At 34.9% G+C, this 19,511-nt stretch overlaps 1 protein-coding gene across 1 annotated transcript in view; it reads left to right on the forward strand.

Moving 5' to 3' along the window:
* TMTC2 (transmembrane O-mannosyltransferase targeting cadherins 2) overlaps window positions 1-15,276 on the forward strand; it is a 235,291-nt gene extending 220,015 nt beyond the window's left edge. The window contains exon 12 of the mRNA XM_085222126.1: window positions 12,436-15,276. Coding sequence (XP_085078252.1) covers window positions 12,436-12,615 — 180 coding nt within the window. The 3' untranslated portion in view covers window positions 12,616-15,276. The remainder of the gene's footprint in view (window positions 1-12,435) is intronic.
* The last annotated feature ends 4,235 nt before the right edge of the window (window positions 15,277-19,511 follow it).

Raw genomic sequence — 19,511 nt, forward strand, 5'->3', positions numbered from 1 at the left:
AAATATTAGTCCCTCCACAGTCTAATTATTATTATATTTTCTGAATAAGTTATTTTCATGAACTGTAAAATTCATGTACATATTTTTCTTTAACAGGAGAAAGAAGCATTAGAAATAAGCAACTATATATTGACTCCTCTTTTCTAATTTCATTAATCTTTAGATCTTCATTAAATAACCAATGAACCAATGTTCTTCTTACCAAGAACTGTTAATTCACTAATTCCATGCTTAACATTTGAGAGACAAACTGTGATTCAGGCACTGTCCACTTAGAATACAAGTTATATAAAGTTTTCACTTTCTCTAGGGGCAGAGTCTTTTGCTGATTAGACTTGCTGGAAGTCTTTTCTGTATGAAAATAAATAAACAAAAGATCACCCAAACCCAGAATATTTTTCTTTCTGCATTTGTTTTCCACTTTAGGTTTTGTTGCCTGATGTAGTCAAAATCTTAATGTCACTAAACCTGAAAAAAAGTAGATGATGTTTTCACACAAAAAAAATGCTTGTTCATTATTAGTTCAGTATCGTTTTCCAAATATCATTGAAATGTTAAGGTATAGACTCTTTTTTAGTTTCCAGGCATCTACCTAGATACTTTAGGATATATGTGACTCCCATTTTCAGTCAACATAAATACATTGCCTGCAAATTCTCAGTTGAATGTATAGAGTTCTGATCAGGTATTCAACTCAAAGAAAAAAATGATCATGTGTCTAGACTTTTATAGGACCTATTCTTTGCTTCACAGTCATGCCTTATTCATGTCATTGCTTCTGGGCAGTATGTACGTTTGTGAACAACTATTTTCAAAGAAGAAGTACAGAAAATTTCATAAAAAATCTCTATTTGGCCCAGGAAAATTCCTCTTCACTTAGTGCAGCTCAGGCAAGCCAAAAGTTGGGCACCCATGATATTAAAAAAAGGAACCATTGTACTTTGAGGTGGTGGGAGGCAGTAGTTTGTGAAGACACAGTCTCTTTGCTCAAATTTTCTAAGTTAATACATTATGGATAGACCTGTACACTTCACTATGATTCACTGGCTCATTGTAATATAGCAGGGGGTACTGTGCCACTGAATGAATTCCTGGAGAGAGCAAGATTGGCTTTGCGGTGTAAATGTAGCTGTCAGTGTCAATCAAAAGGAAAATGCTATGAAATATAGAATTTGCAGCAGTAGATTTGCATTTCAGAAATTAAACCATCTGCTTGAACTCAATTAAAAGAGAATCCAGCAAGGTTTTTCCTAATAGAGTATTCTAGATGTGCTGATTCTGGAAACAATTTATTATGCAATTAGAACAAGGAAGTGCTTTTTAAGCTCATTCAATAAAATCAGCAGTACTACTTTCTCAGTAGGATGTTTTACAATCAGTAAATTCATAATTGTCCTTCTTGTCTGTAGTTCTAATTTATTTTACTTTAGGAGTGAGTTGTTGGAATGTTTTATTTGATATAAGTTTTGGAGAATTCATGTTTCTGTTTCATGAGATGGTATTGATGCAACTGTTTTTGTTCCCCCATTCCTCCTATAGTATACACAAGAGATTGTCTGGAGAAAAAAATGCTCTTCAATGCAACTGTTTTAGGTCTGAGATTTCCCAGTTTTGTGTGTTTACAGACTGTCAGGAAGAAGGCAGTGGACAGGGGATTGTGGGTGGCTGAAGTCATTTTCTTGTAATTTGTTTTTAGAAGTAAATTCAGTACCAGCCTTAATTTATTTCTGCCTGGGAAAGTTAGAGTGTAGAGGTCAGAAGCATGCTAATGAGAAGAAGCAGTGGGGAGAGAATGGGTAGCTTTTCATTTCCTCCAAAGAACAGCCACTTTTTTTGCGACATTCTGTACCAGTGTATATTGATCAATGCTGTGTTTATATGCTTCTGTTCACCATAGTTAATTTTACTGGAGAGCAAATACACATTCAGGTGTACCTTTCATTTTGAAGTGTGTCTTTCAGATAACAAACTGCTATGTTATGAAGCTGAGGAAGTCTTACTTGATTTCTAAGGTGTTCCAGTAATAATTGTCTTCCTCTAACAGTACATAGCTTTAATCTGACATTATGGCTTGTAACTGTGCCAGTTGCCCAAGCTGCTTTAAACTCAATGAAAAAAATTGCAGACTGGAAATCTTGTCCAATGTAATAACAACAGGAAAAAAAAAAAAGAAAATATACAATAAAAATTTAAATTCCAGATGAAATTTTGCTGTCTGCCTCTTACATACTCTGGATGAATGACTGATGTATTCATGGTAGTTAATTGGTGGACGATTTCTGTAACTCAGCGGTTCTGTACTGTATTTCTTTTCATTCTGATTCCATTTACATACTTAAAATTATCAAACTTATTTTTATGATATATGAAAGATCAGTGTTTCTTCATTAATTCTGTTTGAAAACTTATATTCTAAAGTTACATTGATTTTCTTGTTAATTAATTCCCAAATTTGATATTTTTACCATAACAGAAGAAGTAGATACTTTCTGATGTCTTTACTTTATTGTCCACTTCAGTCAGCAGAGAGCTCTCTGGGGCAAGCAAGCATGTAGTTTCAATGAATAATTTTTGACACTAAATTTCAGAGGCTGGAACTGAACTATGATTTTCCTTAACAAGTGTAAGTTGTCCTCCCATGCCTTAAGAAATAATAATTAAACTTTTTTTTTGTTTTTAAGGCAAATATTAATTATTGTGTCCATTTCTTAAAAATACAGTTGGTAAAATGCAGAAACCTGTTGTTCACTAAACAGCAGTTATTGGCATATACATTATTAAGTGCAGACTTCCAGAGTAGCGTATGTAAGTCTAACACTGATCACTTGCTGTAATTGATATTAATTACTTAGAAAGCACTGTAAATGTACATGTCATCGATCAGTTGTAGTAAATAAGGCTGCTTTAGCAGTAAGTAGCTTTATTTTTTACAAGTCAAGATCTTGTAAAAGCATAGCAAGTGATTAGTGTCCAGTGGCCTCACTATTAGCAATGAAAAGACTGTATTTTAGGAACTACAGCATTAAAATCTTTAAGCTGTAAGAATCAAAATTAAATCCTTGCACTTACCCTGTAAATTAGTAATTTTAATATGTACTGTGGATTCAGTTGCTAAACACTATATAGGGAACACCTGCAGATTACTGGCTGCCAAAAAGTAAGGCTTGAATTCATATGAACGTACTATGTATGGAGTACTGTAATTCAGGATTTTGAAAGAAGCCAATAGTGTGTATCTCTTTTTTCAACAGCTCTCGTATTCCTGTGGGTAAAACTGAAGTCAAGACAGAGGGTGGGCCAAACCTGTTTGCTCTGTGCAATAGGCATGAAACTGATATGAAACTGATAGGAGCCAGATGAAGGACAAAGGGAAAAAAAAAATGATTTGCAGTCTTGTTCTTCATGAATAAGATTTTTTCAGCCTTTGCAGTTCTGTCAACTGTCTAATGAAGACATCGTTGAAGAGTTTTGTTGTTTATTTTGAAAGTTTGGGAGTTCATTCGTAAAATTGCCTTGGTAACATTTCTATTTGCTGACGTTACATTATTTGACCAATTTGAAAATACCTTCGAACACTACTGATAAATTGTTGTTATGGAAATTGTCTCACTTACTTCAATAGACTTCAATTGTACTTTTCCAGCAATTAAATTACTACCAGTTGAGGAAAAATGTTTTACTCTGTTGTCTAGGGAAAGTTAGTTAAAAGAAACTAACTGTGAAGGAGTAGAATGAAGGTTTAACTTCATCCTAAAATGTGTTGCAATGCCTAACCTATGTTGTTTTTCTGTTCCTTTTTTTCCTGCTTCTGTAATGCTCTAATATACTTCTTTTTTTTTTTTTTTTTTTTTTTTCCTGTGGACTTCTTAATAGTGAATGTGCATGATGTAAGACTTCTCATTCTTCATGCTTAGAGCAAGTTTATCAAGTTGGATAATGGTTTACACTGTGTAAACTGTGAAAATCTGAATGCTTTACCTTACGACTGCAAATACCTAAATAGTTTTGGAAAACATACAGCAATATCAATGTTAATCAAGTTCTTTAGTGTTTAATTCACCAGACTGCATTTGTCAGCTAAAGATGCAAAGCCTTGTTTGACACTTAACATTTGACTTTGAGTCAAAATACTGAAAATCTTGTGAGATTGAGATTACTTTAATTAGAACCAAACTAGACCTTAATTAAGTTAAGGGGAATTTACCTCAATTCCAGGGAAGGTTGCTTAACAGATCATCTTGAGTGAGATCACATGACATTTACAGGACAACTAGTGAATGAGGCCCAGCCAGCTTGGGTTCACAAAAGGCAGGTCCTGCTTGACAAACCTGATCTCCTTCTATGATCTAATGATGACCTGCTTGGTGGGTGATGGAAAGGCTGTTGACGTAGTCTACCTAGACTTCAGCAAAGCCTTTACACTGTATCCCACAGTATTCTCCTGGAAAAGCCGGTAGTCTGTGGCTTGGACAGGTAAATTCTTTGCTGGGTAAAGAAATGGCTGAAGGGCTGGGCCCTGAGAGTGGTCATGGAAGGAATTAAACCCAGTTGGTGTCCATTCATGAGTGATGTTCCCCAGGGATCGGTACTGGGGACTGTCTTGTTTAATATCTTCATTGATGACCTGGATGAGAGTTTTGAGTGCACCCTCAGTAAGTTTGCAGATGACACCAAGCTGGGAGGAAGTGTCACTCTATCCTGAAGGTACAGAGCTGGACAGGCTGGATAACTGAGCTGAATGCAATGGGATAATGTTCAACAAGACCAAGTGCTGGGTCCTGCACTTTGGCCACAACAGCACCAGACAATGCTACAGGCTTGGGACAGAGTGGCTGGAAGACTGCGTGGAAGAAATGAACCTGGGGGTTAGTTGATGCTCAGCTGAACAGGAGCCAGCCGTATGCCCAGTTGGCCAATGGCATCCTGGCTTGTGTAAGAAATAGTGTAGCCAGCAGGAGCAGGGAGGTGATCGTCTCACTTCACTCGCAGTGATGAGTAACTCGAGGCACACCTCGAGTACTGTGTTCTGCTTTGGGCCCGTCACCATAAGAAAGTAATCAAGGCCTGGGAGCATTTCAGAGAAGGGCAACAAAGCTGATGAGGAGTCTGGAGAATAAGTCTCATGTGAAGCCACTAAGGAAACTGAAATTGTTCAGTCTGGAGGAGGCTCAGGGGAGCCTTTATAGCTCTCTACAATTAACTGAAAGAAGCTTGTGGTGAGTAGAGGTCAGTCTCTTCTCTTGCATGACTAGCAATAGGACTAGAAGGAATGGACTCAAATTGCTCCAGGAGAGATTTGGGTTGGATATTAGGAAAAAATTCTTCTCCAAAGGACTGATCAGGCTCTGGAACATACTGCCTTGGGAGGTGGATGAGTCACTGTCCTTCAAAGTGTTGAAGAAACGTTAAGATGTTTTAATAAGGGACATGGTTTAGTGGGAAGTACTGGTTGTAGATGGACAGCTGGTCTGAATGATCTTGGAGGTGTTTTCTAAACTTAATGATTCTGTGATTCAATTATCTGTCTTCAGGCAGGAACGTAAAGCCATCTTTTTTTCTTGTTTTCAAGGCTTAGAGGGAAAGTACATGAAAACTAACATTCAATTTTATTCAAGAACACCTTTTTTGTTGTTTAAATATGATATACTTCTGTTACTGAAAGTTTTTGAGCTCTTTGTTTGTCAGTATGGTAGTACAGATGACATTTCTGTTCAGCAAGTTTCTCGCTGAAAATGCAGAATTTCTTATTAGCACATAGGGTTCTCGTTAAATAAGGTAAGGGAGTTGTCGAATGTTTTGTGCTATAATCATAGCTATGCATTAAAGTTATCAAATTGCAGGCATCAGAGAGCATTTGAATTTTGATAAACAAAAATTAAGTCATTTGAAGGTTCTTTTTAATAAAATCCTGAATTGCTGGGAAAATTGAGTAAGATTATCATACCCTATACTGATGAAAACTTCTGAGCTAGAGAGCTACAAAGTTTAATTAAAAACACTTTGAGGCCTGGAAAATGTTTGTTTATTTTTTTAATACAGTCATAATACTAAATGCTTATCACATATGTTCCTATTTAGCTTTTATTATGGTAATACAAGTATGTTATCTAAAAATTTCCATCAAGGTTTCTATATAAACCAAGAGTGATTACTATGAGTTTTGTGTTTTTTTTTTTAATCAAATAAATCAAAACAACTGATGCATGGCCATTGATGAAAAAATCTAGATATACAGAAATTACAAATCTAAGTACATTTTTGTAGGACTTTTAAAGCTGCTGTGATTATCTGCAGCCTTTGCTGTCTGTAACATATGCTTACCGATCATAAATCCTCTGAATTTACATAAAGGACAGTAGTAGGTAGCTTTTCAGCAGCAAGATACAGCATATCAATATATGGTTGTTTGGTTTTGGATAACTGTGTTTTAAAAACTCTTTCTCTAAATGTTAACGTGGAAAAAAAAATAATAATAAATTCCCCATTTGCTGGACAACACTGATTCTAAAACACTCCATATTGATGTGATAATTTGAGAAACAAAACAGACTGCTTCTCATGCCAAGTCCAGTGCTCATTCTCATTTCTCAACCCATAATGATACTGATCCTGGGTTAGGGTATGGGGGGAAGGTGTCCCTTCCTTCATTTTTTCAGTTTCTGGTTTCAGCTGTAAGTATCTTGTAGCTTTTGATTTTAGACAGGAAAGTTTCCAGTGTTCAAAAGCACACAAGGTTAGATCCATAAAAACATTTCCATACATGCTCTCTTTGCACGAGAGAGGTGAAAGTGCCATCTGCTTTGAATGTCATGATAAAAATGTCTAAATGTAAAAGTAAGTAAATAATTACACAACAAACCAACAACCAGCCAACAAACAAACAAACAAACAAAAACAACAACCAAAGCCACGTGACCTAACATTTATGTAGGTGGTAATAGTTGGTAATATGACCAGATGTTTGTCTTTACTTCTGCCTTTATCCTAACCTGAGACTAGTACATAAGCAGCATTCCACAGAAGTGGTATTTTTCTTACCTACTTTCCTACTTTCATTTTTTGTCTGTTTTGATATATATATAGAGAGAGAGAGAGAAGAGATGTTCATCTTTTGCTCTGCAGATTAACAGTTTGTAAGGCTGGTGATTTAAATATGACTAGAACACTAAATAAAGACTATTTCTTTAATGGAGCATAAGTAACTGAAGCTATTTTCTATCGGAATTAACACTGTAGTACTCTCAAACATTCTAACTAAATCCAAGGATCCACTCTTCTCTAAAGCCCAGGTTTGTTGTTGCTTAGATTTATATAGCAATGTTAGTCAGCCTCACATAATTAGATTGGGACATGGGTTCCCTTTACAGCAGAGGTGTTTAGGTACTTACCTGACTAATGACACCGTGGAAACTGTGCTCTTCAGAACATTTGCTCAAAATAGTAGTTGCGAGGAGAATGTTTTTTCCTCTCCATTTCCTATCTTCACTGTTTAAGCTGAAGGCAGTTGTCAACACAAAAACTTACTTGCAGTAGTCATTCACAGGCAGACTTGCGATTAAATACGTACTTAACTACCATAAAGGAGTTGCAAAGCATTCTTCCATTTTAAGGAGTTTGCAAAGATGCTGATGTTTTTATTTTGCAGAAGAACTGAATACTTTGCAGTCTGGCTGATGACACAGGAAATCCCTCTCAGCTGTGAATTTTATGCTTTTTTATTCTCTCTGATCCATAATGTTTTGACATACATCCTATCATCTTTTTCCAGAATGCCTATTCCACTAAGTTATCAGTTCCTAGACAATTTACTGTTGCCATCTTAAACGATTGTCTGGTGATAGTTGCTTTAGTGAGGATTCATGTGCTGATTGGAAGAAAATACCAGTTGCAGTATATGCAAACTCCACTTCTTAAGAGATTCAGCAGCCTTACAGCATAGAGAACCAGGTAAAAAACATGAGTATCTGGAAGCAGTAATTGTTACTTGGCTTATCTGGCAACACATTGATTACCTGTGAAAAGGTCTGCTTCCGTGTATCAGTCTCTTTGCTAAACTAGTATTAGCAGAACAACACTGGAGATTAAAATCCACTTGGCAGCCACCATCTCTGTGGATATCTCTTTCTTGTCCTTCTTTCCCTCACATACTTTAAGGTTGTATGCTTACATCGCGGACAACCCCTAGGTCATGGTTTCAGTCAGATGTTTTGAGGTCTGTCAAAAGTAAGTGCCATGCCCTGAAATTATTCTATAGTTCACAGTTATCTTTAGCAATAAAAAAGGAGGTGATGACATTTTGATTGCATTCAGATTCGCTTCAGAAAATACTATACTGTGCTACAGCATTAACACCAATAATAAAAATTCAAGTAAAAATTCTTGCTATGACAGTAGGAAGATAAATAAAGCATTATGATTATTGATGAGGCAGTCCACCATGCTTTGCTTTCATCCTTTATGAAGCATACTACTTCATTACTTTTTGTATCGCCCATGTCTCTTCAATTATTAAAGAGAAATATTTTATTTCATCATTTTTTACACCGAAGCGATGTGATGAACTACTCAAATGTGACATTTACTGTCTTTTTCTAAGTACTTAAAAGAACAAGGATCCTTAATTGCACTGTTAAAACAAAACAGTTAACCTTTGTGTTTTTGATAAGTTTGCCATGCTGATTACAGAATTCATTAAACAGTCCTGGGTTTGTTTTGAAACATCTACATGATTATGCACTGCAGTAATTCATTAAGAGCGAGAGAAATGTTGGCAACATCTTTTCAATGACCTTTGAAAATTGCTAAGTGTGAACTAGCTTGCAGTTGCAATTCTAGTGGAGTATAAACTGGCATGACTTTCATTAGAAGTACTCCAGCAGCAACCAAATGTATTTCCATCTCAGAGTCTGTCACTCTGACCTCGTAGTGTCAAGCAATTAATATCATCTGTAAGATCAACTTTGGGGAAAAGATATTCCAATTTCATTGGTTACTTTTGGGCTGTTTTTGGATATAGCTATTTGCCATTCAAAAGCTCCTTTTAAATAGGTTGTTTGTATTTCTTTGTTTCTCTCTATATAACTCCTTAGGTTTATGTAACAATAAAATTATCTTCTTCCATTTGGGACTTTTCTTCTAATATTTTTTATACATGGAGCCTGAGATGAACAAGATATCACTATACCTACTGTGTTGCTAATATTCATTATGTTGGTGGTTCCATTACTGTACTTGGTTACATTAAGATAATCCTGAAGTACTACATAGAATTATTTTGATTTAGTTAGGGATTCCACAGTGCATTTTATAGAACAGTTTAATTCATGTTAAAAAAAATTTCATGCCCCTAGGCTCTCCTTTTATTTTGGTGGTGTGGAGAAAGTTTGAAAGAATTGTCATCAATGTGAACCAAAACCACCTCAGGCAACTAAGTGCATGCCTTTTGTTATTTTGTTATTCATTAATTGCTCTATTATTTCTTTCCCTTCAGCCCCTGACTCTACCCCCCCCAAAAACCCACTAAGCAAAGCAGCATACCACAATAAAAATGCTAATAAAGGAAATCATTCCCAATAGAACATAAAAGTCAGCATTTATAACCACGATAGAAATGCCAGTCAGCTTTTTGATGTAAAGCATCTGTCTCCAAAAGGAAATGAAGGAAGGACTGTTTCTCCTTTCAAGTCTCTGAAGTAGTAGGTGGTGTCATTTGCTATACAGTGCTACAAGTCTCTTGTTATTGCACTGGTAGCTGCCGACTGTCTTTGTTAACATACTGGAAAGTTTTATCAGCTGTGTCTAATAAAAAAAAAAATATATGTGAAGAAAAACTATAGCAAATGTATCTTTTTCTCTTTCCTCAGACCATCATATATAGCTGTCAGGGAGTGATGACACTGATCTTTCATGTTCTTGTAAAAAGAACGTGATTCTTGTGACTCTGACAATAAACTGTAGATATTGGATTGACAGATGCTCTAAAAGATCAGAGAACAGTCTTTCAGCTATCCTGTGCACATCCTCACCTGAAGCATGAAGGAGATCATGTGAGCTTTTGTCACTATCTACTTGCATGGATACATTTTCACAGAATATTAATGGCCTGAAATTTGCTGGGCCTCTGGGAATTCAGAGGTGATACTTAGAAGCTAAAAAATTTTGTATTCAATTAAAAGGCATGTAGTTCATTCTTCTAGATATTTTTGTTGCTTGCCCTGGTAAGATGATAAGTACGTGGCAAGAGAATTTTCTTATGTAGGTGTACAATCATATATATGACTATATTTAGAATACTTGATTAGTACCATACACATACCATGTCTTCAGTGTTGTGTAAAGGAAATTGAGACAAATTCTGGAAACCATATGAGAAAACTGTTTTACTTCTGAGTAACTTTGTGAATGTTACAGAATTAGAAATGGACACTTTAAAAGTATGTCTTATTTAATATGAGTTATTCTAGGTATATGTTCTGTTAATTCTTATCTGTTGTAAGCTTTGTCTATCATCTACATCTGCACCAAATTATACTTTGAGAATAAAGACAGTTCTATGTCAGTAATGGAGGTCTTGAAAGAAGCTATTTGATTCACAAGCTCTAATCAGAAAAACAAGTAGCACAGTTAGAGAGTATGGACCATCCTACTTACAATAAATACAGAAAATTATCTCAAACATTATCTCCAGTCTAAAATTAAATGAATAAATAAAATAAATGGATATTTAGACAGCCATCCATTTGCAGTGAAGGTATTTGCATATGATTCTTCACTTCAGTCAGCACTTAGAACTTCTATAATTAAGAAGTATGTTACTTCTTTGTAAAATAGTATATAATGCTGACACTGTGAAGGGGAAACTGATAATGTGGCTTCTAATATATGTTTTCTCTAGCAAAGGCTAACATTTCAAGGTCTTAGTTTTCCTTCTCTGTATGGCATGTGACTGAAGAAAAAGATCTGGAGAGTAATAAGTACTTTGTAAAATTCAGCTGGGGATTTGAGGGGGTTGTTTTGGTTTCTTTTGTTGTTGTTGTTGGATTTTGTGTGTGTGTGTATGTGGGGTTTTTTGTTTGTTTGTTGTTTTGTTTGTTTGTTTGTTTAAAGTGGAAACAAACATCTGAGTTGGAGTGAGGGGAATTAATCTATCAGAGTTAACCAAGAAAAATTAAATCTAAAAATAATATCTTCAGATGTTTATACAGGGAGAGTTAAACTTATTTTGTTTTGCTCAATTTTGGAACTCTGGAAGCCAGTTGTTCTGAAAACTTGATGCATTGTTGTCCTTGTCAGTTTTTATGATGTGTATCTTAATAGAAAAAAAGAAGTAGGAAGAAAGGTGAGAAAATATGACATATTTGTTGGATATAAAAATCAAGTATTTTCTGAGCAGGATTTCCACTGCAAAATTTAAGTTTTGGACATAAGATTTATTTATTTATGAAGCCTGAATCACAAGGATAAGATTAATGAGTTTAATTTGGTAGTGAATAGGTTTGGAATGTAGGTAAGTCATCTTCATCCAGTTGACTTCCTGGTCTGGGAGATCATCCCTAGTGCGTATTTTACTGACCTTCTGCCTACCATATTTTCCTGAAGTCATTGTCTCTGAAGGACTTTTAGAGCATTTTGCATCCCCACCCATAATACTCTCTAGCTGAGTTTCCATGTGCCATCAAATCTTGAGTCCTGGTGAATGATATCTAAACATATTTAATTATCATGAAGGGCTTTTTATTTCATAGTGGAGTAATCTTGGGATTAAAAAATGAAAACAAGAAATATTTTCTTTTAGCTGAAGATGGAATTTGTAACAGTGTAGTTTCATGGATTTGTTGTAAGCTTTTCACGTTTGTTATTAAAATAATGTTTCCACCAATATAAATTTTGTTCAGTCATTCATTAAGAAATAAATGCCACAGCCTTAATCTAAATGGATATTTTAGAACTCCTGAACATCCTTATAATCTGAGAACAGATTGTCTTTTCTACTAGTTATAATTAAGACAGAGAAAAAAGGAATGAGTTCCAATGTGTTAACTATTCCCACTAATTATAAATTCTTTATTGGCAATGGGTTGAATCAAAATTAAATTCCTGTATTTAATCCATTCTTGGACTATTTTAATTTTCTCTTGGAAACTGTGCTATGCCGAGATTACCACATGAAAAGCTTGATGAGGTCTGTGTTTTCTCATTAAAGGGAGAAGTCTATGTCTGTAGACACCAGAACTTGCTCTGTTTTAAGCACAAAGTATGCAACAGCTGTTCAGAAACCTTTTCTTGTTATCTCTATTTGCTTAAATTGCTAAACTACTTCCATGAAAAGTCTGCAAACATAAGGTAATGGTTTGTTTCAGTGGAAGAAGATTGTCTGAAAAGAAAAACTGAAAATATTCTTAATATTTCTTCTTCCTATTTTCTTTTTTGTACCAGTATCCAGCTGCCTTAATGAATCTCGGAGCCATTCTCCATCTGAATGGTAAACTGAAAGAGGCTGAAGAAAACTACCTCCTTGCTCTTCAACTTAAACCTGATGATGTCATCACTCAGTCCAATCTTCGCAAATTGTGGAACATCATGGAGAAACAAGGTTTAAAGACATCCAAGACCTGATGTGGAAAACTCTAAGCTTTTTTTCTTAAATTGGTTTATAACTAGAATTTTCATATGGTTGTCTGAACAGCGAACTCATCAGACTTGGCTGCAAGGATCGGAAGTCTTGATTGCTGCTAGGAGAAGCTATTCTGCTTTTTGCCTTTTTTGTTGTTACTATTAGATTAAAAAAAAAGAAAAACAAAACAAACAAACAAAAAAACAGAAAGGGAGATGGAAATATTCATGAAGGACTTCAATGTTAGCCTACAAAAAGATTTAGAATCACAGAACTTGAAAGAGGGTGTCCTGGCATATTTGAAAAATCATTGCAAACTCCGTATTGCTCACTTCTGTGAAACGTATACTGTCCTAGAAACACTAATGGAAATTTGTGCAGTATACACTAAATCATATGGGAGTAAAAGTGGGTAATAATAACTCATTAAAATACTGTAACTCATTAAAATGTATACTAAATCTGGCGTGTTTGCAGTTTGTCTTAATGCTGCTGTATCTCACTTTAAAGACCACTTGTTTACCAATTCACAGCTTATAAGGCCAATTTTTATTTTTCTAAAACCTATTGTTTGTGTTTAGATGGTAGCATTCAATTTTTTTTTTACTGCAAATATGCATATTATTTCAACTTATTTTAAGTTTTGTTGCAAAATACATGGTGAAATGGCTGTGGGCTTGACATAATGAGCAAGAAATTGCCCAAATCCTACATCACACATGTATGCAGAATCTAAAAAAAAGAAAAAGACGTGATGTCGCAGTACAAGTGAGACTGATGTTTGCCCTGGTATCGAGTGAATGTGGTCAGAATGTCATCTTAAGAAAAAAAAGACTGACTGGATTCTGCATCCAGTATTTTTGCAATAACTCATCCAAGTGAGATTTGAAAATATTAGTTTGTGCATATTCTACACAGGCTTCATGAGCAACTCAGTGAGAAGGGAATGTTACACGTTGGTGGGGCTAGAAAATAGCTCAAGGGAATGGATTAGATTATATCCAAAACATCATAGATAAAGATAAATGTGTAACTGGTTGCCAGTTACTTTTCGTAGTGACAATGTTTTAAAAACATATTACCTATTCAGATTCTAACCAAATATTAGAATTCTGTTTGTATTCTGACATGTACTAGCAGCAGAGCTGTCAAATATCTAAGTATGCGTCTGATGAGGTTCTGCTTATTCCTGATTCAGAACGATTTGACCTAATTACTGTTTTATTCTTCAGTTTATAAATGTACGAATAACTTAAAATTGCAGTGTATTGAAGATTCAGTCCTTTTTTTCCAGGCCGTTTGTTAACTTCTCTCTTTCTTTGGAATAAGTATTATTGCTTTTATGGAAATGTACTATTTCATTTAATGACCTGTTGATATCTGCTTCAATGTTCATTTCATAATGGTAGACGTAATGTTAAAGTGGTAGAGCACCTTGAACTGAAGCTTTTTCAGGATCTTCTGTTAAAACCTCATTATTACTGAGGAAATTTTGTTGTTCTTTGTTCGGTTTTTTTCTTCCTAACTGTTAAGCACCATTCCAACAAAACAATAGAGAAGGATACTTTGCTGTATTTATTTATTTATTACTCGACTACAGCAATGTTACCTGCTATTAACACAATAGTCTTTTAGTTTTTGTGGGGTTTTTTTGTTTGTTTTTTGTTTTGTTTTTAATTTGGCTTTCCTGGCATTTTTTGTGTGGTTAGTGTATTTACCTTATTGGGAAAGAGGACACTTTTCTCTACCATCTCAATCATTCTCCCATTATATTTGGATTTTAAATATGTACTGAAACAGATTGAGGAATAGCTGTTTCAGTCACTATAGTAAAAATGCAGTAGTATGTGTTTTCTTTTCTTTTCACTTGCTCACTAAAGTATCATATTGCTATGCTCACAAGTGGCCTACCATAAGGGCCAGAGGGGCAAGGTTGTTTAGTTTTGTCGAATGTATCAAGTTTTTCTCAAATAATGTTATGGCTGGAAAAGCAAAATGGAAGGGTCAAAAGTTGAATTTGTACTTTATCGTTGAAACCAGTGGTAGAACACAATAGTAGCTTGAACTTATTTTCCTGCTTTACTGACTTTCTGGAAAATGTATAGAACTCAGTATAAAACTGTACTCAACATCCATCAAACTCTGATGGCTTCTTGGTCTTAACCATTCACTATGTTATATGTTTCCTTCAACTTGTACTCATTCCTGTTTATTAACTTTTTTTCATTGCACAAAATAGGGAAGGGGGGAGCACTCGTATGATGCAGTGTCATGCTTGCATTGATAACTCTTATTTGTTTCCTTAAGAAAAAAAAAAAGAAAAAAAAAGAGAAAAAAGGACTAGCGTAAATTTAACAAGAATGTCCCTGAATATGTTTTTTTAATATAGGTCTGGGCTTGATAACTTTCTTCTTTTGGGATGAATTTAAAACGTGTTTAAAATATGTCTCTCTGCTCAGGGATTTATGGTGGATTATTGCAGACAGTGCTAAAAAATTAAAGAGCACAAAACAAGTTTACTAAATTAAAATTTTATTTTTTGAAAAACTGTTATTTGTATAAATTATCAGATTTGTAGGCTTTCCTTTTTGTAGAAATAATTGTTTATGTGCCAGATAAGAGAATTTCAATTTTTTTTTCAATAATAAAGCATTGATAACTAACACAGTGTGCTTTCCTTTATCTGTTACTGTAACAACTCTATTTTTTAATTATTATTCTTATTTAGTGAGTTACACTGGCTGTTCTAGATATGAAAGAACTGGATAGCTTAAGTACAAATGTCTTGTAGCTGGCTTTTTCTATACTCTTTTACCTTTAATATTCATTTGATATTTTCAAAAAGGTTCTCTGAAAGCATTTTGATATCTCTAATCACTAATTCTCACCAAAAGTGTTATGGTAACTATTAATTTTTATTTTATTTTATTTTTTCTAAACTGCATGGGAATAAGAGCTTACAAATAAGTTATAATTTATTTTTACATTGATATATGAATATGACCTCAAAGAAATTGTTTCTAAAATGTGTAATTGTCTACACAAGCTGGGAATAAGTCTTGGCTTTACATACACTGCCTTTTTAGTGTTTGAGGTCACCTTTCTCTGATGCTATGGTGTTACATGATCAATTTTAAAATCCACCTTATTCCTACACAGGAGATGTCATGAAGATAAATGCTTCTTTGATCTTTCGTGGATTTTTTCCTTCATCTTTCATGGACAGAGCCCTTTTAGTTCAGTGAACTTAACAGCAGTTTTCTGCTGCCTACCTAGTCCTGCTGTGTTCAGGTGCTGTGCATTGATGGATTTGCTGTACAGTTAAAAAACATCTGTGGACACAAGTAGAGCACAAGAGAAGCTTTGAGTCACTGACTTCCAAACTTAATTATCATTCCTGATTTTTATCAAAAGTTAAACCTTGCTTTCAGTCATAATCATTCCTTACTAAGTAGGTTTTAATGGAAGATGACACATACAAAGTTTGATGCATGCAAAGAATCTGATCTGTATCACTGCTTTCTCATGGAAACAGTGCTTAAGCTCCTGTTTTGCAATCTTTTCCCTAAATCCTCATTGAGATCTTGTTCTGTCTGCCTTCTGTTTTGCTTCCAATGTTTCTATTCTTCCAAACATTACACCTTTCAGGTAGCAGATACATAATAGCATCTCCATTTCTGATGGAGGCACACAGCAGTTCCACACAGGGATAATTAAACTGGAAAAATGAGGTGGCTTTTTAAACCTGATGTGTTGTACAGGCCCATCTGGACTTGGTCTCTACAGCTGGCACAGATGGCTGTATTACTTCTGGGGTTTGAACTAGAATAACGTTAAGTCAGTAAATAATTCCATGTAAATACACCAGCTCATATGGATCTGGCTTGGGACACTCTACCATAGCTGTGTGGCGTTCGCTTTCCCACAACAGCTTTGACAACCAGAGGTGAATGGAGGTAACGTGGGAAAATCTGTCTCCAGTTCAGGTGTGAGAATGGTTACTGATGGCTGAATTACTGTTATTTTGCAGCATCCATAATGTTTGCAAGGCAAGGATTTCAGTGAGAAAATCTGAAGTGATTTAGAAAGAAATTGTGGAAAATCTAAAGAGAATCCCATAAATCATTTCTCTTTTTTAAACTTGTATTTCTAGTTCTTTGAAAATTCAGATGTTATGCAGGCTCCCTGCCTTGCTTCTTGTGGATGGTGTGTGCTTAATCTCCATCTCTCTGAGGTTCACCAGTGCAGCACTGGAAGAATGAGTTTTTTAAGGAACAGAATGTATTCCTTTTTATCTAGGGAGTAGGAAAGGAAGTGTCAGGAAGGTTATGCAGAAATTATATTAATTTCTGTGGAAATAAGTAAGAATTTTGGAGGACAGACAGACTATTCCAACAACAACCAAGGAACCCCAAGATCAAGATATACCAAGATAAACTAAAAGGGGAGAAAAAAAGCAATACAGAAGTTATTTCACTCGATTAGAAAACTGTTAAGTATGCATGTGTGTTCAAAATTCAAGTTGATGTTTCTCCCTTCACCTTCTGTTCTTTCTTTTCTCATTGTATTTCCTCTGTCATGGTGTGCTGGCTCTTGGATAGTATTGTGCTGTAGGTAGATTCAGACAGCTTTGAAGATTACAAATGAGGAAGCATTTCAGAAGGGCAGAAACATCAGAGAGGACCTTTTAGAAAGGTATAAAATAAAGCAGGTTAAATATCTCATGCTTGCTAACTACTCATTTATTTGAATATAGATTCGGTAACAGAGCCATTACATTGACTTATTGAGTTTGCAGGTATTTCTGTGTAAGTTTTGAAGATGGATTTTGTTTGCTTATAAATCTGTGTCAGTTTGTGTGCATTTCAGCATTCGCATTGAAGAAAACTTAAGATTTCCTATGGAACCTGAATCTGACTGTATGAAACACACTCCCGCAGGGTTGTGAGTCATTTAAGCCACAGGTGCGACAGTTTTGTGATAAGCAGAAATTGAACTTGGCTTTGATGGCTGATCTTGTGTTCAGGTTTGATTTCAGGAATGATTTAAGCCAGCTGATTTTCAACAAATAATGCATTGGCTTGCTGTGTAAGAAATCGCTGAGAGCAGAGAGTATTTCAGAGGTTTTTATTTCTTCTCTAGATTTTTCCTCTAAGCAAAGCATTTTTTATCCTTTTCTGGAGAAATCTATTTTATCTTGTCTCTAATTTTCTTGGAAACAGATGTTCTTGTATACCCTTGTATATATATTTTTCTTTATTACAATGGGAAATTACTTTTACGTAGAGCAGATTTATGTATTATTTTGACATGTTTGTTGCAACCACAAACATAACTTTCTCTACAGTACATGAGTATATAATACAGCATATTGTTCCTTAAATTAAATAAATTCCCTCTTCTGGTTTCTGTCCAATATACAAAGCCAATCATTACAACAAAGAATCACTTTTGCACACCCGCAGATTCTGGAATCCAGTATTGTTCTTCTTGTGGCAGTGGATATTTTTATATAACACCATAAACATGTAGGATGCTAGAAAAATGTCTTATTTTTCTATTTATTACAATTGAATCTCTTCTTTCTTTTCAACCACTGTTTCATAGCCTTTTTTTTTTGTTGTTGTTCCCCTTTGTTGCTTCATAATGAAAGTCTTTAAGATTTTTTTCAAATAAATGAACTATTAATAGCAACAGAGAACTCTGCATGTGGCACTCGTGTCTTAAAATTCACTGAAAGAGCAAAGCCAGTCACTGTCATAAGGAAGTCTTTTAATTGATATTTCTTCCTCCAAAGTGCAGTTTCTCTGTGAAGTTTGTGTGTCGATTCATTTTTTAGCTATATAACTGAATATCTGTTTATCTGATGGTTTTGTTTGTTTGTTTGTTTGCTTTATGGGATAAGTCTCCTGGTTATTGTTTTCATTGGTTGCAAAAGTCTTTAGGACATTTTTGCGCAGAATAATTTTCTCTCCTCTCTTTATTAGTCATATGGATGATATAGAGACCAGAAGAAGAACTGCTTTCCCTGAAACTAGAGACAGTTTTGGTTGAGAACTGAACTTCTACATCAGTTTTGTACCTCATAGTCAAAGATGTTAAAAGGATTTAAAACTTATTTTACTTTTTAGGAAATGCTGTAAACTATGGATCATTTAGGTTTAGACAAGGCATGTCGCACCTATGGGCTGCATGTGCCCCTGCGTGGCTCGAAATGCAGCTCCACAAGATAGTAAACTTTTCACACTCTTATGTGATTTTCAGTGATATTTTTCATCAGTTGGTTGCACGCAGTTTGAGTGCAGACTGCGTAGGTGACAGTGGAACTCTGTGGAGGAGTGCAGTGCTAACTCCACTTCTCGTGCTCACCACACACGCTTTTCACTTTATGCACATATGTACACATACATATATGTCCCACTGTGAGCTGTTCTAGTAATCTTCCCTGCCATATTTACCCAACCGATCTGAACAGGCCATTTTCTCTAAGGTTTGTTCTTGCTGTGAAAACCTTGCTCCATTTGGCATGGGAAGAAGAAAAAGAGGTCAAGCCACGTGAAATCAGACATGTGCTGCTCAACTCTCAGTAGTGATACATCAATGTCAATTAGACGTAGCCTTATAAAAGTGGATTTTCTTTAACCCGATGAAGTTGGTAATTTTGAAAAAGAAGGAATTGTGTTCTCTGCAAATAGAATTGTTAGTGTTCAGATTTCAAGACTGATTAGCAAAGGGTTTTTATACTGACCAGTGTAATAATAGTTTAATATTAATATTCTATATTTTTGTTGTTTAGTTAACTTATTTTTTTCATAATAATTATTTTATTCTGAGGAAAATTTAGGAATAAGGACAGGGAAAGAGAAGGCTTTTATTTAGTTAATTTTTTTTAGCACTG

The sequence above is a fragment of the Meleagris gallopavo genome, chromosome 1, assembly GCF_905368555.1.
Source record: "Meleagris gallopavo chromosome 1, MGAL_WU_HG_1.1, whole genome shotgun sequence".
NCBI lineage: Eukaryota > Metazoa > Chordata > Aves > Galliformes > Phasianidae > Meleagris > Meleagris gallopavo.